This window comes from Gymnoscopelus microlampas (assembly GCF_963454915.1).
Source record: "Gymnoscopelus microlampas genome assembly, chromosome: 14".
Taxonomy (NCBI): Eukaryota; Metazoa; Chordata; class Actinopteri; order Myctophiformes; family Myctophidae; genus Gymnoscopelus; species Gymnoscopelus microlampas.
Genome location: NC_139951.1, coordinates 33,395,225 through 33,413,265, shown reverse-complemented (window position 1 = coordinate 33,413,265; position 18,041 = coordinate 33,395,225). Strand labels below are relative to the sequence as shown.

Here is an 18,041-nt window from a genome sequence, read left to right as displayed (position 1 = left end):
CTTCCTGCTAAACCAGCTAAGTCCACCAAAGGGGGGGGGGGGGGGGGTGGAGTTAGCTGGTTTTGCTGACTCCAGGCTCCACCCCCTTTTGACCTCCAACCTCATTGTGAGCTTGGAGGTCCATTTAGCCGTTCTTATCAATGATGACCATAAAAACTCCACTTTTTGTTTTGTTTTTGTCATTTCCTGAAAAATGAACATTTTGGAGTTAGCTGGTTTTATATGCCGGACAGCAGAGACATGCAAGCTTGAAACGCGACACGAAGCGACACGTTTTGAGCTTGTAGATCTGCTACTTTTGCTATTTTAGAATTGTAATCCTGAAGCTAAGTAGTCACCCCCCCCCCCCCCTCGACAGAGAACAAAATGCTGTAAAGCCTTATTATCCTTCTGAGTTACACAGGTCGGTCTGGTCATTAAGCCCTGTGGGACTCCTTATGAAAATCACTGCAGAAACCGGAGCGTATCTTGTTACCGTTAGTAAAACTCAACTCTTAGTGGATGCACAAGCGTCTTGGCAAGGGCCCTCGATAACAAAACTAATTGATGTGGCATTTCATCTGGATTTCCCAAGCCCCCTCTGTAGCATCACCATGCGTTCCAATGGTCTCTTGGCCTTACGTTTAGCTATGTTGTTTTCATGCTAATGAAAAGCAGCTGTGCGGAGACTGCATGCCCCCCCCCCTCCTGTGTTTTTTAGTCAGCAGTACATTGTGTGTGTGTGTGTGTGTGTGTGTGTGTGTGTGTGTGTGTGTGTGTGTGTGTGTGTGTGTGTGTGTGTGTGTGCATATAGCCACATATATACTCACTTTGTAGCACAATTTGTAGCATTGGGTCCCTGTCCAACACGCAGAGCCACGCCAGTTTGTTCTTTGTATTCCTTGCCGTGCGACTCGGGCCCGCTGTGCTGTGCTATGATGTCATCGGCCGCTGGTTGTGAAATATTTCAGGAAATGAGAACCTCATTGAACTCGAGCTGAGTCTTGTGTTGCCTCTCTGTGTGTGTGTGTGTATGCTTGCCTCGCCTGATCTTCACCGCTTATTTTTTATGTATAGTTATATTTATTTCCAGTAATTAGGCTCACTTACGACCGTGAATAAATGGACCCATGAAAAATAATAACAAAAAGCAGTTTGACTTGGGGGGCGATGAAACCATGCGATATCTACCGTAACCTCCAAGTTGGCGTTTGCGGTGCCTGTGTTTATTTATTGATTGTGTGTTTTTTTCACACAGAGGACATCGTCGCTGAGCCATCTGCCCGAGGAGGACCTCAAGGATCCACTGCCGCCACACTGGAGATGCTACATGTCTCCACAAGGGCGGCGCTACTATGTCAACACATCAAGCAATGGTGAGAGAAAATAGTGAACAAGTAAACACGTAATACATAATAGTTCTATTGTCTGAGTGGAGGGGCTTTTCTGTTTAATTCAAGTTTAATTAATTAGGAATATGATGTCTTTGCCTGGATTACACTTCTGGTTCTTTTGGCAGAGTTGGAGCGTGTGCTAACTTCCATGAGTGTTCGGTACCAGAAGGCGACAACTGGTCGCTCCTCTACTCCAGGCCTTGTTTCTGCCAACACAATTAGTATTCTGTTTCTCCCCGTAGCATGCTAATGGTCGCACTGAGAAACAATGACACAAAACACATAAACACACAAACAAACAAAGGGCGCAACACGCACGCACGCACACATTCATGCGCGCGAACACACACACACGCATGCGCGCGAATACACACACACACACACACACACACACACACACACACACACACACACACACTACTCAGTCTGGTATAGAGACAGCTTAATAGCCTTCTTCTTCTACAGACGGCAGTCTTTACTATCCCTAAGTGAACTCACAGTAAAGCTTTGAATGATGACACTAATATCTTGTCATGGCATTGTGGCAGTAGCCTCACAAGTGCCTTTCACTTCAGGGTGTTATTAAGGTTAGGAAGTTTCAACAGATGCTGCACTCGCCAATGAAACACACTCGGGGGGGTTGGGGGGGGAGAGAGAGAGAGAGAGAGACAGAGACAGAGAGAGACAGACAGACAGAGAGAGACAGAGAGAGAGAGAGACCGAGAGAGACCGAGAGAGAGACAGAGAGACAGAGAGAGACAGAGAGACAGAGAGAGACAGAGAGAGACAGAGAGAGACAGAGAGAGACAGAGAGACACAGAGAGAGACAGAGAGAGACAGAGAGAGACAGAGAGAGACAGAGAGACAGAGAGAGACAGAGAGACAGAGAGAGACAGAGAGAGACAGAGAGAGACAGAGAGAGACAGAGAGACAGAGAGAGACAGAGAGAGACAGAGAGAGACAGAGAGAGACAGAGAGAGACAGAGAGACAGAGAGAGACAGAGAGAGACAGAGAGAGACAGAGAGAGACAGAGAGAGAGACAGAGAGACAGAGAGAGACAGAGAGAGACAGAGAGAGACAGAGAGACAGAGAGACAGAGAGACAGAGAGAGACAGAGAGACAGAGAGAGACAGAGAGAGACAGAGAGAGACACAGAGACAGAGAGAGACAGAGAGACAGAGAGAGACAGAGAGAGACAGAGACACAGAGAGAGACACAGAGAGAGAGACAGAGAGAATCAGAATCACATGCAGGAGGTAAATTTAAACTGTGATCATTACATTATCGATTTGATGTGGGGAAGCTTAACCCATTAAAACCCAATTTAGATTTTAGCGCCGTTGGCTATTCAAAAATAGAAGATATACAAGCTCACAGCGCGTGCCGCACTGCAAGCTTGTACATCTGCTATTTCTGAATAAAAAAAAAAAGATCTTGAAAGTGTTTTGAATGGTATTGACTATTGAATTATTTAACACAAATCTTCTCTTCTGGGGGTCCGTGGCACGGTGGGGGTCTGCGGCCAAACACATATCATTTTTGGGGGTCCTTGGCCACAAAAAAACGTTTTGAGAACCACTGATTTTAGAAGGCATTTGTAGAATCGGCCTCGGGTCTTAACGGGTTAACAGCAACATAAACCAGTATCTTCATCAAAGCCCCTCACATCATGCAGCCTGCCTCATACGATCATATGGTTACAGAATGCTGTGGTATATCGTATGGAAGCTGAGCCCTGAGAGGGGATTCTAAAATAAGCCCATGGACTCCACCCAGGCACACCAGACCAGAGAGAACTCCATCCCTCCTCCTCTTCTTTAACTAATGTCAATGGGATGAACCAAAACATGTTCCTGTGGATGAGTGTGAGCGCCCGATTTATTTTAACCACTTTAAACCCCCCCCTATATACTTATAGCTGACCGGGGTCCCACAGGGCTCCGTACTAGGTCCTCTGGTATTTTCCCTTTATACGTCGAATCTCTTCGCCCCGAAAACAGCAGATCTGCAAGCGTGCGCTTATAGGTCCCAGAATAGGGATTTAGCGAGGGTTCAAGGTGGTTTTATGTGTTTATTTACATTTTACGCTCTCTCAGCCTTTCACTTTATATTTCCCGTCGGCCAATTTCCCAGCGGGTCTCTCTCTCTCCGGATGTGTTTTGTCTGCGTGTGATAGGGAACTGCAGGGCTTATCTGCAATAGATAATCAGCTATCATATTCCAGAGGGATACAGGGCTGATGTGACGAGACGATGTGGTGTGTGTGTGTGTGTGTGTGTGTGTGTGTGTGTGTGTGTGTGTGTGTGTGTGTGTGTGTGTGTGTGTGTGTGTGTGTGTGTGTTTGGCACTTCTTTTTGGTCCTGGCTCATCAGCCCTTTGTTTTGCTCTTTTTCTTTTTCGTTTTTCAATATGGCTTTTTGAGGACAGCGATTAATGTTTCATGACTATTCACACGAAAAGCACATCTCCACGACATCCATCTCTCAGCATTAAACGAAAAACAACTTCTATTTCGAGTTTTTGTTTTCTTTTTTTTTTGCCCTTTGCTATTTTTTTTGCTTTTGTCGAGGAGCCAGAAACCCAATAACTTTACTCCCTTATACTGTACTTGTTTAACCCATTAAGAGCCTGAGTGTCCGTGTCCGATTCTCCAAAATGTCTTCTAAATCCTAACAGTTTTCTGAAGCACCTTATGTTGCTATAATATCAGTGGTTCTCAAAGCTTTTCATGTCAAGGGACCCCTAAAATGATATGTATTTGGCCGCCGACCCCCATCTCAAAATATTCTGTTCCAGGGACCCCCAGAAGCAAAGAATAGAGTTAAAAATGTTTGCTTTAAGCAATATATATTCAAAGATTTGCACACATTTTCTCGTTTTTTATCTGCTAATTTTTTTTTTTTTAATAGCCAAAGTGTAAAATAATGCTTTTTAGCTCAAATGAAAAAGTGACACAGATGCGTTCCAGGTCTTAATGGGATATGTAACAATAAAGAGAATCGTACATTGTTGCCATGGCATTGCAAAGCTGCCCTCATAAAGGCAGAGAAAATCACAGAGAATAGTTTTTTTTCGGGGGGTCTTTGCTGCGTAATGAGAAATTGGAGCGACGGCGAAATACTCCGCTCCGTGCGCGCATATGCTGCGCGGTTATTGCTATTGGCCCCCAGCTGCCTGCAATTCGCCACTAACGCAACTGTAACTGCGTTTTCCAAACGACCCCCATCTGATAACATTCTAATGAAACAATCGTTATTTATAGCATCTCTGCTATTTTAGAGCCAGACCTCCCTTTTTTCTGCATGTTAAAGTTCAACGAGATAAGAGCAGGTTTTTGTGTTCCCTGTCCGGGCAGAAACCCTTGCATCTCTCCATATATAAACTTTGTATGTTCTTTCGCAAAATGAATGGCCTACTACTTCATCAGACTACAGTCAATGTCACAGAAAAGTTAAAAAAAAAAATGCCGATCTACAAGCTCAGCTCGGCTATTGTTGCTATGTTTGGATGTTTTTGGAAGTGAAAGTGGTTAAGTGTGTATGTGGGTTAGGGTTTGTCCATTTCCTGAAAAGTAACTGTTTCGGACATACATACAAGGCCCCCCCCCCCGACAGGCGACAACGAGTGTGTTCCTGTGTGTGTGTGTGTGTGTGTGTGTGTGTGTGTTCCTGTGCCTGACACTCACATGTTTTAATGTTTCTGCGTCACCATGGTAACAGAGCTCGTAATGCGTGGGATGATCTATCTCCTTTTTCCTGGGTGTGTTTTTTTTTTTTGCCTCTTTGCGTTGCTGTGTGCAGCTAGCGCTCCCTCCCTGCGTGTTCTGCTTTGGCTTTGTACCCACTACCCACGGTTTCCTAAAGACTCAGTGGTCATCGTTCCCTGTGTCCAGTGGTCCGGCTTCATAAACAATCTTAACCCATGAAGACCTGGAATCTGTGTAACTTTTTTGATTTGAGCTAAAAAAGCATTATTTTACACTTTGGCTATTCAAAAATAGCAGATCTACAAGCTCATAGGTACGAGCTTGTAGATCTGCTATTTTTGAAAAAGTTTGAAAATGTGTGCAAATCTTTGAATATATATATAGTTTTAAAGGGAACGTTTGTAACTAAAATCTTTGCTTCTGGGGGGGTCCCTGGAACAAAATATTTTTAGATGGGGGTCGGCGGCCGAACACATTGTCCTTGACATGAAAAACTTGCGCCACTGACACCAAACATACGTTTTTTCAGAATACTGTCGGGATTTAGAAGACATTTGTAGTATCGGCCTCAGGTCTTAATGGGTTAACCAGATACTTTCATATACATACATCTCTCGGTTTACATAGCTGCAGCTATATACCACAGACAGGCTGGTCTGTGTACGTTGCCAGGTATTTATATAAATGGCTCCTAAATTACCACCGAGCTATAAATGCTCTCTCGTTGGGAGTTTATAGATGCTACAGAAATGGGCTTGTGTAAGCTGGAATTTCCAATGTAAACATCACCGTCATTGGAGCCGTATGCTATACACGCAAAAACATTCTTTTGCAATGTTTAGATGGCGAAGCCCTATCTTTCTGTTTGTGCCTTGTTTGGTCTGATGTTGTGAGATAGATGGAGGGGGCCCTGAAAGGAAGTTGGTAGTTGCGCCTGTAGCCCAGAAGACATGATGGCATACTACTTATGTGAATGGACTCTCTGTGCTTTTAATTGATGAAACCAGAAACAGAAGGCATGCTAATGCAACAGGGGAGAGAGTGTCATATGGTTATGAATTAAATATGGCAGTCAAAGCTAACTAGGCCATTAGTCGTCCTCTTTCCCCCCCCTCCTGTTCAGAAACTGTGATATCTCACATACTGTAAGTAGCAGCAACAATGAGAAGGCTGTGTTGACGCTGGCTTAAAAATAGCGCCAGTGAGTCTTCTCTCAAGACTTCTCATTATTGTCATTTAAAACACTTTGCAGACGCAGTGCATGCATCTGTTCAGAGACAGACGGATCCAATGAGGTATAACAAGGTTTTAGCTACTGTATCCATCCAGACACTATTGATACACTATGGATGGAAAAAAAGCATTATTTTACACTTTGGCTATTCAAAAATAGCAGATATACAAGCTCATAGCGCGGCACCGAGTGCCGCGCTATGAGCTTGTAGATCTGCTATTTTTGAAAAATCTATAAAATGTGTGCAAATCTTTGAATATATATATATTTTTAAAGCGAACATTTGTAACTCAAATCTTTGCTTCTGGGGGGGTCCCTGGAACTAAATATTTTGAGATGGGGGTCCGCGGCCAAATACATATACAGTACATGTTGGGGTCCTTGAAGTGAAAAAGTTTGAGAACCACTGACAGAGAACCACTAATTCTAATTATTAATAACTAATTCCCATTATTATGGGGCGGCGGTGGCTCGGGGGTAGAGTGTGCCGGTAGAACGGTCCCGATCCCACGCTCCCCTAGAAGAGTTAGTGACGAAGATGTCCTTGAGCAAGACGCTGAACCCCTAATTGCTCCCGATGAGCAGGTTGGTGCCTTGCATGGTTTCCTCCGCCATCGGTAAAGCAAAGCAAAGTTTGTTGTTTACCCAGGGTGTCGGACTAAGCACGAAGCTTGTTTCCAGCCGGACCCTGCATGGAAGCCTTGCTCAAGGGCTATTCAGCGGTGATTCATGATTGATGTGATGAATTGGGGAATCGAACTAGGGACCTTCCGGTATCAAGGCCGCCCCTCTAACCACTAGGCACCGCTGCCACCGGTGTGTGAATGTGAATGTGTGTGTGTGAATGGGTGAATGTAATGCACAATCTATGTAAAGCGTTTCCAAAGCGCTATATAAATGCACCATTTACCATTTTTAATGACATTTTCTCAAGTACTGCACTGAAGTACAATTTTGAGGCACTTTTACATTACTGGAGTATAATTTTCTATACTTTTACTTCTACTCCACTAGACTCAGAGGCAAATATTGTACTTTTACTCCACTGCAATTATTTGACAACTTTAGTTACTTTGTAGATTTTAATTAATAATCAGCCCTATTTAAACTTTGGCTGTTTGAAAATAGCCAATCGGCTATTTTGAAACAACACTGCATAATGAGTACTTTTACTTTTGTTATATATTATTATATTTGTTATATATATATTATTTAACATTATTTTTGTAAATAATGTTAAATAATATATCAGCAAAACCGGTATCAGCTGGGCTCTAATCAACGTCTCAGCTTCAACACGGTATATCGTTTATATAGTATACGCTCTAGGACTATATATGTCTCTTGCGTGACGACGATGCGGCAGTCAGATAATTATTCCCTTGTGCTGCTGTTTGTACAGTGTGTTAAAGTGACGCTAACTAGCTACATCTGAGGCAGCGGGGCTTGGCAGGTGTTCTGGCCCAGCTCTCACCTGTTTAACCCATTTAGACCGGGAAATAATCTGTGTCATTTTTAGATTTCTTTGGCTTTTCAAAAATAGCAGATTTACAAGCTCATAGCGCGCGGCACCGAGTGCCGCGCGCTATGAGTTTGCATATCTGCTATTTTTGAAAAATCGTGAAAATGTGTGCAAATCTTTGAATATATATGTTTTTTGTTTTTTTTAAAGCGAGACTCAAATCTTTGCTTCTGGGGGGGGGGGGTCCCTGGAATAACATATTTTCGAGATGGGGATCCGCGGCCAAATACATATCATTTTAGGGGTCCTTGACATGAACAAAGTTTGAGAAGCACTGATATTATAGCAACAATTTTTTAGGATTTAGAAGAAGAAAGAAGAAGAAAAAGTAAATATATAGATATTCAAAGATTTGCACGAATTTTCATGATTTAAAAAAATATATTTTTTTTTAATAGCCAAAGAAATAAACAAAATGACACACAGATACGTTCCCGGTCTTAATGGGTTAAACTAATTTGACAATGATCACTGGCAATCTGCATTTCAAGAGGCAGTTGCCTAGTAACCCGACCCACTTCTATAGTAAAATGTACACGCTTTCTCTCACCCCATCCTCACACATTGTTGGTAATGACTGGAGTGTTTTTCTTGCGTATAAGAGAAATGATGTCTTATTGTTTACATTTTCAAAACCATGATCAATTTCGGTTTGGTGATGTGGATTTAATTGACTTCTTGTGATAATGATATGCGGATGTCTCCCGCCTTTTGCAACTCCACTTCCTCACGAGCGCCTATTGAATCCATCTGAATGTGAATTAACCCGTTAAGGCCTGAAGTTCCGATTCTACAAAATGCCTTCTAAATCTTAACTGTTTTTTGAAAAAAACGTATGTTGCCATGTCAGTGGTTCTCAAAGTTTTTCATGTCAAGGACCCCCAAAATGATACGTATTTGGCCGTGGACCCCCCCATCTCAAAATATGTTGTTCCAGGGACCACCCAGAAGCAAAGATTTGAGTTAAAAATGTTTGCTTTAAAAGAATATAAGTATATTAATTTACACACATTTTCTCGATTTTTTTCAAAAATAGCTTGTAGATCTGCTATTTTTGAAGAGCCAAAGTGTAAGATAATGCTTTTTTAGCTCAAACCAAAAATGACTCAGATGCGTTCCAGATCGTAATGGGTTAAATATAACACAAAACCTGATTTGTAAACGTTGTTTTGACAAACTAAAGCCCTCCGGAGATGCGGATACAATGAAAAACTATTTCCCCTCTGAGCTAAATTAGATTTTAACCATATTCTTCTGCATTAATATCCCACTTCTCTCACCGTATTGATTGCTTCATGACAAGCTAACGGAGAGAAATTGAGGGAATTTATTGGGGCAATGAAGGAACAGGTTCGTCCGGTGGTCCTACATCAAATGTGAAGGCTACAGCCTCTCTCTCTCTCTCTCTCTCTCTGTCTGTCTCTCTGTCTGTCTGTCTCTCTCTCTCTCTCTCTCTCTGTCTCTCTGTGTCTCTGTCTCTCTCTCTCTCTGTCTCTCTCTGTCTCTCTCTGTCTCTCTGTGTCTCTGTGTCTCTGTCTCTCTCTGTCTCTCTCTGTCAGTGGTGTAAAGTAACTAAGTACATTTACTCAAGTACTGTACTTAAGCACAATTTTGAGGTACATTTACTTTACTGGAGTATTTCCAGTTTTCAGTTCTTTTACTTCTACTCCACTACATCTCAGAGGAAAATATTGTACTTTTACCCCACTACAATTATTTGAAAACTTTAGTTACTAGTTACCTTGCAGATATAAATTATTACATTATAAAATATACATGAACCACTTTAGCCCTATTTTACACCTACAGTAGGCTAATTGAAAATAGTTGCGATGCAATGCGTTGTGAGCTTGTAGATCTGCTATTTTCAAACATGTTTAGTACTTTTACTTTTGGTACTTTAAGTACATTTTGATACCAATGCTTTTGTACTTTTCACTCAAGTCAATTTTGAATTCCGGACTTTTACTTGTAGCAGAGTACTTCTACATCGCGGTATCGATACTTTTACTTAAGTGAAACATTTGAGTACTTTTTCCACCACTGCTCTCTGTCTCTCTCTCTCTCTCTCTCTCTCTCTCTCTCTCTCTCTCTCTCTCTCTCCGTGCCTGTCTGCCAGTTCTCCTCCTCATGCGTGTCATTTGAGCTGATAGGCTTGGCTCCGTTGTCTCCACTGCTAAGTACCATCGAACACACAGCAGAGCACAGGGCCGGGCCAAGAGGGCCCAAATGAAATAAAAGCTTTTAACCCATTGAGACCTGAAGCCGATTCTACATGTCTCCTAAATCTCAACAGTTTTCTGAAAAAAACGTATGTTTCTATATCAGTGGTGCTCAATCTTTTTCATGTCAAGGACCCCCAAAATTATATGTATTTGGCCGCAGACCCCCATCAAAATATGTTGTTCCAGGGACCCCCCAGAAGCAAAGATTTGAGTTAAAAATGTTTGCTTTAAAAATATATATATTCAAAGATTTGCACACATTTTCACGATTTTTCAAAAATAGCAGATCTACAAGCTCGTAGCGCGGCACTCGGTGCCGCGCTATGAGCTTGTATATCTGCTATTTTTGAATAGCCCAAAGTGTAAAATAATGCTTTTTAGCTCAAATGACACAGTTCCAGGTCTTAATTGGTTAAGTCCTAGTGGCTGGTTCTTTCTATTCTGAGAGTTAAAAAGGCTTAATTGAACTCAAATGCTGTGGTGATAAACTGGAAGATGAGAATAAAAACATATCAAAGGGCGGTTTGTCCTCACAATTAGAGTCAGTGTGTCATCATGCTTTTTTGCTTTTTCCTCTTCTCTCACTCGTGTGCTTTTGGCTGACAGGGAAGACAGAGAACAGAGAGCATTGAGCGTGACTTTGGGACAGAGATTTGTTTAGCGTTTTAGCAACAGATGTTTTTGTTTGTTTTTTGGTGATTGGCATTCAAAGACCAAAGAGAACCACCAATAGAATATGAGTAGAAGTGTGTGTAAATCGAGTGGTGTAAAGTGTAACTAAGTACATTTACTCAAGTACTGTACTTAAGTACAATTTTGAGGTATACGTCTTTTACTTTACTGGAGTATTTCCAATTGTCTATACTTTTGCTTCTACTACATCTCAGAGGCAAATATTGTACTTTTACTCCACTACAATTATTTGAAATCTTTAGTTACTAGTTGCTTTGCAGATATAAATGATTACATTATAAAACATACATTCATCACTTTAGCCCTATTTTAAACCTAGGCTATTTGAAAATAGCCGATCTACAAGCTCACAACGCGTCGCATCGCGACCCGTTGTGAGCTTGTGGATCGGCTATTTTCAAACATGTCGCACTTTTACTTCTGGTACTTCAAGTGCATTTTGATACCAATACTTTTGTACTTTTACTCAAGTAAATTTAGAATGACAGACTTTTACTTGTAACAGAGGACTTCTACATTGCAGTATTGATACTTTTACTTAAGTTAAACATTTGAGTACGTTTTCCACCACTGTGTAAATCAGACCTTTAACCCCAACATTTTACTAGCTTTTCCATGAATAAACGAGTGCCAGCATTGCACAGGTGCTTGTGGTCTGCAATCAATGTCCGGGCCAAAGATGCTACAAATATTCCCCTCATAACATGGCTGACAAAACTTAATTACAATCCAAAAACTGGTTCTTATCCAATCACATCTCATTGTTTTCTTCACCCAGAAACCACGTGGGAGAGACCAACTAGTGCACCTGGGACCCCTAAAACACCCCTTAGACATAAGAACTCCTTACCAGCAGGTATTACATCTCTCTCTCTCTCTCACACTCTCACACACACACACACACACACACACACACACACACACACACGCACACGCGCACGCGCACGCGCACACACACACCCTTTCTCCACCTCTCTCTTTAATTCTTTCTTTCTTTCTTTCTCTTTCCTTCATTCTGTCCGTCTCTCTGTCTCCATCTTCCGCCTATGCCACTTTAACCTTTCTCAAGTTTAGAGGCCTGCGGCTATGAATGCCAGAATACCACAATGGCACAATGTCCCACTCTCTCTCTCTCTCTTTCTCTCTCTCTCACACACACACACACACACACACACACACACACACACACACACACACACACACGCGCGCGCACACGCACACAATTCACTTCACTTCCTGTGACTAATTTTATCTGTAGCCTTGAGTTGAGGAACCAAGGCCTCCTCTGTCTTAGCTGCTTGGCACCGCTCTTTCACAGCCTTTTAAACGGCAACCGGGGTTTTTCTAGATGGTTCCCTGCCCCCAGAAGTGGTTTGATTCCGGCCGGCCGCGGCCATTTATTTCACTCCCCAACACATAGTAAGGTTGACATCGGGACCACATTGGGTTTTTCTCCACTTAAACGTACACTCAACACCGCACATACATACTCAAACACTTGTGCAATTGCAACAAAAATAGTGTTCAGGGCTAGCCTACAGTACGTGCATGTGCCAAAAAGCAACCAGTAAAGTAAAAATGCCGTGTCATGTTGGCCGCACAACAAGTCAGCGTTCATTAAAAAAAAACGGTTTCTTCAAGCTTTATTCTCTTGTGTTTGACTCCCCGACAGGGCCGAGTTAACACATTCTTCACACATAGAGCAACAAAGAAGCACTTTCAGTCCAAGCATTGATTTGAGTCACACACTTGAGTGCGTTCAAAACCCCTCATTCAAATACATGTTAGCTCGTAGCGACAGTGGAGGCCACAAACCACAAGACCACAAGTTAAACTCTGTCTCTCTCTTTCTTTCTTTCTCTCTTTCTGTCTCTCTCTCTCGCTCTCTCTCTCTGGCTCTCCAGTGAATGGGTTTCACTCAGGTGGAAGTCCTCTGCATCACGGGGAGCATTCTCACAACAGCGTGGTGAGGAAGGCCAGCACAGAACCACAGGTAGGGGCACTGACTGACTGACACTCCTCTTCCTCCTTCCCTCTATAGGGAGGTTTCCTGTTAGTAAACATGAGAGGAATATGACCGCGCAGCTGCGGGGGGAAGCCTATGGGTGCGTTTGGAAATTACGCACCGGAGCACACTCGCCTATTAGTTTGTATTGGCCAGTGCGCTCACTGCCGCTCAGGGCTGTATTTTCGAACGCGCCTTTCCCCCACTGACCCCCAGGCATGCGCAGATTGCGCATTCTGCTCTGTGATGACGTCGCGCGGAAATCCGTCTATAGGGCATCGCAGTTGCGGCCACTTCCGGGTTCCACTGCAAAATACTCAATGCATTTTTCCCATTGACTTTTCCAAAAATATTTATATCAATTAATTTAAGCCTAGAATCAAGCCATCCAGGCTCCTGGTGAATCATGACCATTAAACATTTTTTTCTGTGATTTTTTTAAATTTTATATTTAATTATATGATATACTATATTTAATACATACCCTTTGTTTTGCCGTTTTCACATTTTTTTTTCTCACAGAATTAAACGTTTAATGGTCATGATTCACCAGGAGCCTGAATAGCTTGATTCTAGGCTTAAATGATTTGATATAAATATTTTTGGAAAAGTCAATGGGAAAAATGCATTGAGTATTTTGCAGTGGCACCAGGAAGTGGGCGGGAACTGCGATGCCCTATTGCAGTGTTTCCTAAACAATGGGTCAGGACCCATTTCTGGGTCACAGATCCTTTTTTATGGGTAGTAAGTAAGTAAATATCAAATGTTTTTTTTTTTCAAAAGATTTTCAAAAACTATCTAAAGAAATAAGAGATCTCAGAAATGTTCTAAAGCAGTGGTTTTCAACCCGTTTCATATCAAGGTCCATTATCTATTCGGCATTTGATGAGATTTTGCCTCTCAGACCCAAGACTTATTTTTATACAATATTTTGTTATCGTTGGACAAGATTTGGTCCACAATTCCATGCTGTATTGATGTTGGCACCATAGGAGAGATGACAGGCACACGTTGAACAATAGAACAATTGCTCTACATTCTCTAATTGTGTAGACTTATTGTAAATTAAGTAATGCAGATGTTTAACAATAATTTAGAGTAAAATGAAACCAAATGGGTCCATTTGGTTTCATTTTACTCTCTCAAGGGTTAAAGATCTATAAGGGTCCATTTGATTTCCAACTCTCCATCATTTAGCTGCAGGGACCACCTGGAACCTCTCCAAGGACCACTGGTTGAGAGGAACCACTGTTCTAAAGAATATACAAAAAAAATATATATATCTTTCGAAATAGTGAAAATAGCAGATCTACAAACTCAGAACACATCGCGATGCAACGCGTTGGGTTTGTAGCGACGCGTTGGGTTTGTAGCGACGCGTTGGGTTTGTAGCGACGCGTTGGGTTTGTAGCGACGCGTTGGGTTTGTAGCGACGCGTTGGGTTTGTAGCGACGCGTTGGGTTTGTAGCGACGCGTCGGGTATGTATATATATCTGAAGGGCGCTCAGGTGGGGCAGTGGTAAAGTGCCTGCCCACCACTGCGGAGGTCGTGGGTTGGAAAAACTGCGGTACACCTGGCTTTGTCGAGCGTCTACACGAACGCAATTGGCACGTGTTCGGGGTGGGGGGGGGGGGGGGTGGGGTGATGAGTGTCACTGTACGTTTTCCTACGGGCCGGGGCGGCACCTGTCTACAGCAGGGGTTCTCAACCTTTTCAGGCCGCGACCCCCAAAATAATGATATTATTTCCCGCGACCCCCCGCGTGCACGCGTGCGGTCCCGTTCGCGCGTGCGAGCGGTCCCGTTCGCGTGCGCGAAGGTTATTTAATTATAATAGGTTATTTGATAATTGTTTATTATCAAAACATTTTTGCAAAAAGTGGGTAAATTGAGTAAATGAACTGATAAAACATGAATTAATGATAACATAAAAAAATATTTTGTAAAAGTTTTTTTTTTTTTTTTTTTTTTTTTTTTCAAATTCACCAAAAAATCTGGTGACCCCCCCCAAATTATTTGGCGACCCCCCTGGGGGTCGCGACCCCCAGGTTGAGAACCACTGGTCTACAGGAAGTGGTGGGCGGGAGGAGTAGGATGAAGACTCTACTTCCTCCCGCTGGGGAAGGGAGTGGTGGAAAAAGTACTCAAATTCTTTACTTAAGTAAAAGACCAATACTGCAATATAAAAATACTCTGTTACAAGTAAAAGTCCAAAATTAAAAATGTACTTGAGCAAAAGTACAAAAGTATTGCCATCAAAATGTACTTAAAGTACCAAAAGTAAAAGTACTAAATATTTGAAAATAGCAGATCTACAAGCTCACAACGCGTCGCGATGCGACGCGTTGTGAGCTTGTAGATCTGCTATTTTCAAATAGCCTATGTATAAAATAGGGCTAAAGTGGTTAATGTATGTTTTATAATGTAATCATTTATATCTGAAAAGTAAATAGTAACTAAAGTTTTCAAATAATTGTACTGGAGTAAAAGTGCAATATTTGCCTCTGAGATATAGTGGAGTAGAAGTAAAAGTATTTGAAATTGGAAATACTCAAGTAAAGTACAAATACCTCAAAATTGTACTTAAGTACAGTACTTAAGTAAATATACTTAGTTACTTTCCGCCACTGGGAAGGGCTCCTACTGCTGGTACATAAAGTAGGTGAGTCAGTAGGATGACAACAGCAGTGACAACACAGAAATGTGTGAGGGGAGGAATCAATTGGCACAACGAATACATTGGGGAGAAAAAGCGGTAAAAAGCAACCGAAAAAGGGGTTGTACAGTAGATCTGCAATTTTCACTCTTTCTAAAGAGTTTTCTTTTATATAAATGATATAGAAAAAGTTGAAATGTAACTTTTTTCTTTCTATTATCATGATGTTTTTATAACAAAAATAGCAGACAAAAGAAATAGATCGAAGGCACTCTTCTGGCGATGACGTTTAAAAAGCCTTTATTCAGTGGCTATTTCATAACAGAAATGTTTCAAATAATGCATGGGGATACAACCCCACTCATAGCGGCACAAGTGCCGCCAGGGTGTCTTGTAGATCGACTGTTTTTGCTACTTTTGTTCGAAACTGTTGGACCTGCAGAGAATATTAGCTCCAGAGTCAGTTGTTGCTAGAACGGGGAGCTACAGTAGCACTGCTGGCATCAACGTAACTATACGTATGAAAGATGGTTCTACAATTATTAAACTTACCCTTTAACCCATTAAGACCTGGAACTGTGTCATTTTTAGATTTGAGCTAAAAAGCATTATTTTACACTTTGGGCTATTCAAAAATAGCAGATCTGCAAGCTCATAGCGCAGCACCGAGTGCCGCGCTACGAGCTTGTAGATCTGCTATTTTTGAAAAATCGTGAAAATGTGTGCAAATCTTTGAATATATATATATTTTAAAGCGAATATTCTTAACTCAAATCTTTGCTTCTGGGGGTCCCTGGAACAAAATATTTTGATGGGGGTCCGCGGCCAAATACATATAATTGTGGGGGTCCTTGACATGAAAAAGATTGAGCACCACTGATATAGAAACATACGTTTTTCAGAAAACTATTGAGATTTAGGAGACATGTAGAACCGGCTTCAAGTCTCAATGGGTTAAAGCGTAACACCTCACCTATTTTCAACCTTATCTTCGTATAATTGATCCTAACTCAATAAAAGATGGTACCATTTCTGTCTACTCTCAGAGGCAGGCTGTGCGGATATAGTTTGGAGATGTGATACCAATGACATCATTTGTGGGGAATCCAAGCTAATAGAAACTACAGCCTTACTCACTCTTCCTGGAAAGTTAGCATGATGAAATAGAAGCCATTGTTGTCGGATCAATTTAGAATTGGATCAATAGAAGAAGGGCACAGTCATATTACCAGCTTGCGCCAAGCTAAAAACCCTTGAAAGGTACTGTCATCATGACTCTTGCAGCTTACTAAACATTACAAAATGAGTGAGTTTTCAGTTGAGTCACCAGGCAGTTCTGAAGTTTATTACACGCGCAGAGAATACAGTATTTACAGTATTGGACACATGATGATCATTGAGACCAGACGTCAGTCTATCCCAGAGGTCTTCAACAGGGGGTCCGGGACCCCTAGGGGGTCCTCAGAGTTACTACAGGGGGTCCGCCAAATATTTCTGTGATAGGATTTTTTTTTTACATTAACCACTTGAACCCTAGCATCCCTTTTCTGAGCTTGTAGATCTGCTATTTTTGGCAAAGGGTTATAGGTGTAGAGCGGAAAAAAAGCAGAAGAGTTTATCTGAAACACAATTTTATACAATATAGAGGGGGTCCCTTCTTCATCGCTCTCTCAGCTAGGGGTCCTTGGCCTGAAAAGGTTGAAGACCCCTGGTCTATCCGATAAAGTGGTTGATTGTCATGGCGTCAAATGTATCAGTATGTGCTCTCTCAGACGAGAGCGATTCAACACATGTATGTACTTGGACAATCAGATAAAGGTCAGTCCAATAATCATAATCATATCACATATGATGCTGAAAAAAGGTGAAAAGTTCCTCTATTTGCGTCGTAGTGACTCAATGTTACCCCCCTCCCTCAACCTGCGATGACAGTTCCGACCGACTGAGCCCACGCAAACACCTCCCTCTGCTACCCTTCCTCCACTTCTGTCACCTCCTCTCTATTGCTCCCCAACACCTCCCCTCCCCTCACCCCACCCACTTTCATCTTCCATCACAGTGAAAGTAAAGTAGGAAAGTATGAGTCATTTGTTGCTCTTCACTTTTTATACATAACGTCTCTGTTCGGGTGGAAAGAAACCTCACATGTCCCCAAACGTTACATTTCAGGATTCAACTTCAGAAACGTCAAAAAAGTAGCAGATCTGCAAGCTCTACTTTTGATGCTTTTGTGTGACGCTGTAGCATCATCAATTAGGACGTTAATTTACCAAAAAAAACACACAAAGATAGAATATGGAGATGAGAGGTTTCTGCCTGACAGCAACGATATGCTGATGACACCTTGTGACACCTCATAGTTGCCACAAGGCTGTTAATGCTCGGCAAGTTGGCTGGCTACATCCCGTATAAAAAAAAAAATGTTAAAAAGCTTAAAAAGTTGAGATATGGACATGCAAGGTTTCTTCTGCCTGACAGCGAAGATTTGCACTATCTTGAATTTCCCTCCCGGGGGATCAGTACAGTTTATCTTATCTTCCCTAACCTATACTGCATCAATCCAATCTATGCATTAATCAGTAAATGACAACACATTTTATTACTTACTCTTATCTCTCTACTCTTT

General features: G+C 41.9%; 1 protein-coding gene across 4 annotated transcripts in view; it reads left to right on the top strand.

Moving 5' to 3' along the window:
• Positions 1 to 18,041, top strand: part of gas7b (growth arrest-specific 7b) — a 76,086-nt gene that overhangs the window by 18,918 nt on the left and 39,127 nt on the right. For 2 of the 4 annotated variants that reach the window (XM_084077875.1, XM_084077877.1), the window contains exons 2-4: positions 1,238 to 1,355; positions 11,533 to 11,610; positions 12,659 to 12,747. In XM_084077875.1, the coding sequence (XP_083934001.1) occupies positions 1,238 to 1,355; positions 11,533 to 11,610; positions 12,659 to 12,747 (285 nt within the window). Of the gene's footprint in view, positions 1 to 1,237; positions 1,356 to 11,532; positions 11,611 to 12,658; positions 12,748 to 18,041 lie in introns of those variants that run through there. The other 2 variants (XM_084077876.1, XM_084077878.1) reach the window with 2 other exon arrangements.